The sequence below is a fragment of the Monopterus albus genome, unplaced genomic scaffold (genome assembly GCF_001952655.1).
Source record: "Monopterus albus unplaced genomic scaffold, M_albus_1.0 scaffold109.1, whole genome shotgun sequence".
NCBI lineage: Eukaryota > Metazoa > Chordata > Actinopteri > Synbranchiformes > Synbranchidae > Monopterus > Monopterus albus.
Genome location: NW_018127989.1, coordinates 1,109,769 through 1,114,229, shown reverse-complemented (window position 1 = coordinate 1,114,229; position 4,461 = coordinate 1,109,769). Strand labels below are relative to the sequence as shown.

Here is a 4,461-nt window from a genome sequence, read left to right as displayed (position 1 = left end):
GTTTAAGAAAACGGACACGGTTCTGCACTCATTTTGTTCACAAGTTGAAATTATTTTTAAGAAGCTAAAATGTTTTTAGTTGGTAGAGTTTTGTTGTTCGGTTGTGTCTTATACAGGGCTTTTCTATGCATTACAGCACACTCAAAGCGCTTTCACACAATTTGGTCTTTCACCCATTTGCACTCACGCACTGGTGACATCACCAGGAGCAACTGGGGATTCAGTGTCTTGCTCAAGGACACTTCAACATGTGGACTGGACAAGCCGGGAATCAAACCACAAATCTTCCAGTTAGGAGATGACTCCTCTACCTCCTGAGCCACAGTTGCCCCTTAACACTCAGGAATTTTTGTTCTGCTACAAAAAAAGATACCACAATGTAGTATAGCACTCTAATTAATTTACACTTTTTAAAATAAAAAAATGAATGTTTTGTGCATGGTCCAGTTGCAGTTGCCTTGTTGTCCCATGCAGCAGGTTGGTCCCTGCCAGTAGCATACTTCTTTTTCTTGACCAGAGATCAGTGTCTCACTCGGCTCTGTACAAAGCACTCACTCATTGGTTTCGGGGTAAAACGGACTTCAGTAAGTAGGCTCACAATGATTAATAATCTCTAAAAATATTCCTGTATCCAAATTATGATAAGGATCAGCACTCAAATCAATTGGGTGCCATACCCTACCTTTCCAAGACATTTCATCGAAATCCATTCATTACCTTCGGAGTTATGCTTTTAACAAACAAACACACGGTACAAACATAACCCCCACCCTTGGCAGAGGTAATGAACCAGTCTGTTCCCTGCTATAATGATTTATCTGCACATGGTTCTTCTGTTGTAGCTGCTAATTAAATTCTTCCTTTGTTTGCTCTCCTCTCAGGATGCCCTCGTAGGCTGACACACTTGTGTCGCATCAGGATCCGCAGAACGATGGGCAAAACTCGTTTACACCACATAACCTCGTTACCCCTACCGGAACCCATCAAGAATTTCCTGCTTCACCAAAACTGACAAGCCTTCCACCTCCCCGTCTTCTAGAGAGCCCAGTCTCAAAATCCACTGTCGAGCTCAAAGACAAGCCACAGGACAGAACATTTTGTGAACCCAATTTCTTAACTGCTTATTATTTTCTGTACAAGACAATATTGTTTTTCAGATGTTTTGAAGTCAACAGTTATGTAATTCCCCCATCTCCGTGATTCAAAGGCTTCTTAACCTCTCAGAGAAGCTTTAATTTGTCCTGACTTGTGGAAACTACATGTACAGTGTGTCATTAATGTTTGCCTTGTGGTTTCCAAGATCATCAGGGTATAGTATCTTCTGATCCTAGTTCATGCAGCATGTTTCAGCTTAACAGCCACGGTGAGAATGTCCTTTGGTTTGCCATCAACACATGCCCTGTAGCAGTTATCCTGTTCAGAGGCAGAGGACCATTGTCCAGCTAAAGCTCCTTGGATTGCTCCCTTACAATATGTGTTTTCTGTGAACTTTAATTTTAAGCCTTTCATCAGCCAGAGTGGAAGGCAAAATGTGCAACCCAGCATTCTTACGTTTACACTACACTTCATTTATTTGTATCATAATTCTGCTTCCATTGATGCATTGACAGTATAGATGAGTTTGGCAGTGCAAAGTCTGGTCTGTGCAAACTGTTAACGTTGTCGTCCTGTGTTTACATTGACTGCTGGCAGATGATTGGTTCATTTTTAGCTGTATGAGTTAAAAAAAGGCTTCAAGATGGATCAAACCAGACCTACACTACTAACATAAAAACCAGAATACTAATTGTGAAATTCCAGATGTAAATGAGCAATTGTTAACGTACATGTTATTATCAAAAACGGTGGAGAAGATTTTGTAGAAAAATGATAGTTTTTAAGGATATTTAAGGAAACTTGCTCTGTAAGTTTGACAGTCTGTTAAAAGGTGAATGAAATCTGTTTATAATGAATTGAATGAGCTTGTATTAATTTCCCAGAAGGTTGCCTTCTCTCTATTGTCTTTTGTGTAAATCTGTTTGCACAGCTTTTTTTCTCATAAAATTTTAAACATGTTAAAATGTCTGTGCATTTAGCTTTGTATGGCTGATCCTTATGTGCATACAGTAAATGTAGAATAAGTCAATATTCTCTCCCGTATGTTTTTATTTAAATCGTAAATTACATAGGAGGACATCCACACCACCAGAAAGCAGAAAGATTCTTCAAAGTTAAGATCATTTTTGTACTTCCTTTTCTGTTAGTCATCTCCTGGAATGAACATGAGAGAATTATTCCTCCTCCTTTCCTCTCAACCTTGTCCAAAATATCTCATGGACAGAATCTGGAGTTTAGGTTCGGCTAAATCCAGTGGGGGAAAATCACCCCGTCTGTCGGTGTCAGGGCAAAACAAGCTGCAGGCTTTTAATTCAGCAAAACCTCAGCATACTATTATTTAATCAGCTCTTGGGGGGGAAAAAATCCAATTATGTACAGTATATGATGTATCTCCTTTACAGGTTCATAATGTCTTTTCCCATTGGCGGTGTCTCTACTAATTGACCAGAGGCAGAGCTTTCATTTCTGTTTCCAAAAATATGTTTCTGCTTTTTGTCTACATAAAACAGGAACAGTAAAAGTGAGCAGACTGCCACTTATGAATATTTTAAAAAATAACCTTTCCAAGCCTTGATTGCAAGATTGAGATGCTTTCATTCTACTAGGCCCCTTTGTGCAGAAGGTGTGAAAGACAACTGCTGTTTTAAATGATGCTTGGTCAGTTATTACTGTAATACAGTAACTTCTGAACAAGCAGCATGGCACCATGAGCAAATAGTAGGTAAATGAAGTTTATGTATATGGAATCATTCATGAGACAACACAAAGTGCTCTGGAGTGACATAGAATACAGTTTAGAAAACAGTGTAAAAGTATTTTTAAAGATAAAAATTAACTTCAAAAGCCAAATCTCCATTAGCTCTAAGCTTGGAGCAAGAAACAACTGACAGGCCCAGATGAGACCTTTCAGAACAGAATACTAGGCCACTTGTAAACAATCCAATGAGATCTGACAGAGAAATGGCAGTGGTCAGACCAAATATAAAAGTGTGAATAGTCATTTACATATAGTAAAGTAGTAGTATATAAGTTTAGCAACCAAACAGGCCTATCAGACAAAGCCTTTTTTCTCTCTCACTACACCAGTACAAACTAAAGAAATGACTGGATTAGATAAAACCCATTAAAATCACACGTGATATTAAGGTTGTGTCTCGGTGTCTGGGCTCTTTGGGGCCGTGTTCACTCAGTGGTACAGGCTGTTCACTCTGTGTTCCAAAGCAGAGACATCCTGTCGCTAAATGTTGAAGAATCGCCTGTTTTCTGGAAACACTATGATCAGCTGATGGAGATCAGCGTCACGTCACCGCCCTCACCTGCAGCGTGAACCTTCAATAAACGGGGTTCCCCGCCCCTTGGCGTGATGTAACAAACCGCACACATGCACGGTTAAAATGATTATCGGTCACGGGAAAGGAAGTTCGTCGAGGCGGTTCCCGCAGACCAATCGTAAACAAGGGCCGTGCGCAGTGGGCGGGGCTACAAGTGTTTTAAATTTTGAGTGCAGCTGTTCAGTTAGTTTGTTGAGTCCGCGGGAAAATGGCGTTCGCTGCGTCAGTCGCTATAGTCGGTGTTGATTTGAATAAGTTTGTTTGGCGCCAGGACGCTGGCAAACACATCAGTGAAGTACGTGGGAAAACAGAGCTTTAAGTGTTCGGTAAGAAAGTTTCTTTAAGAAAAACAGTTTTAACACCGAAGGAGGAAGTGTATTTCTGTCTGTTACAATGAGTCCTGCTCTATGACATGTGGCCTGTAGAGTTGGAATCATTTGGCTCAATCTAATTGGATTTATTTATCTTTTTTCAGGTAGATCTACCGAACTGTAAGTCAGTTTATTTTTACTTTATTGTGGGTTCTTGTCATCCTCCCGGCCCCTCTCCCGCCAGTTTATTCATTAAGGGGGTCTTGTTGTGGTCATTTTGCCACAAGTCCTGAGTTTACTGTGACTTCTAGAGGGTCTAGTTCAGGTCTAGTTCAGGTGTTTTTGCCGGCCCTCCATGCCCAACTTTCTTTCCAAGTCTCTTTTCCAACATGGCTTCTCTGCCATAACTATTTAGACTTTTATGTGTCGTCCGATCGATAGTGGCCATCTGTAAATAGATTTGTGTAGTAGGCATAGAACCAGGCTGCCAGGCACATAAAACCCCTGGGAGCTTTGTCCTGGGAGTCTTATCTGCGGTGCTGGTCTATCCCTGTCGCTCCCTCCGGCGCCCGTCCGTTCGTCGTCATTTGAATTTATTTCTAAGACGTTGACCTACAAAAGGTATGTGGTTTTCTGTTTCTAACCTGGTTGTCTCTCCTATAGCGTGGCCGCCGCGCCACATCATTTTCTTACATTTTCATGAAGATATTTCACAGCCGCGC

The 4,461-nt window shown here is 41.0% G+C and overlaps 1 protein-coding gene across 2 annotated transcripts in view; it reads left to right on the top strand.

Moving 5' to 3' along the window:
* The window catches only part of asb1 (ankyrin repeat and SOCS box containing 1), a 7,553-nt gene extending 5,442 nt beyond the window's left edge, over window positions 1–2,111 (top strand). For both annotated transcript variants that reach the window (XM_020611080.1, XM_020611079.1), the window contains exon 5: window positions 882–2,111. In XM_020611080.1, the coding sequence (XP_020466736.1) occupies window positions 882–1,012 (131 nt within the window). In that variant the 3' untranslated portion in view covers window positions 1,013–2,111. The remainder of the gene's footprint in view (window positions 1–881) is intronic.
* The last annotated feature ends 2,350 nt before the right edge of the window (window positions 2,112–4,461 follow it).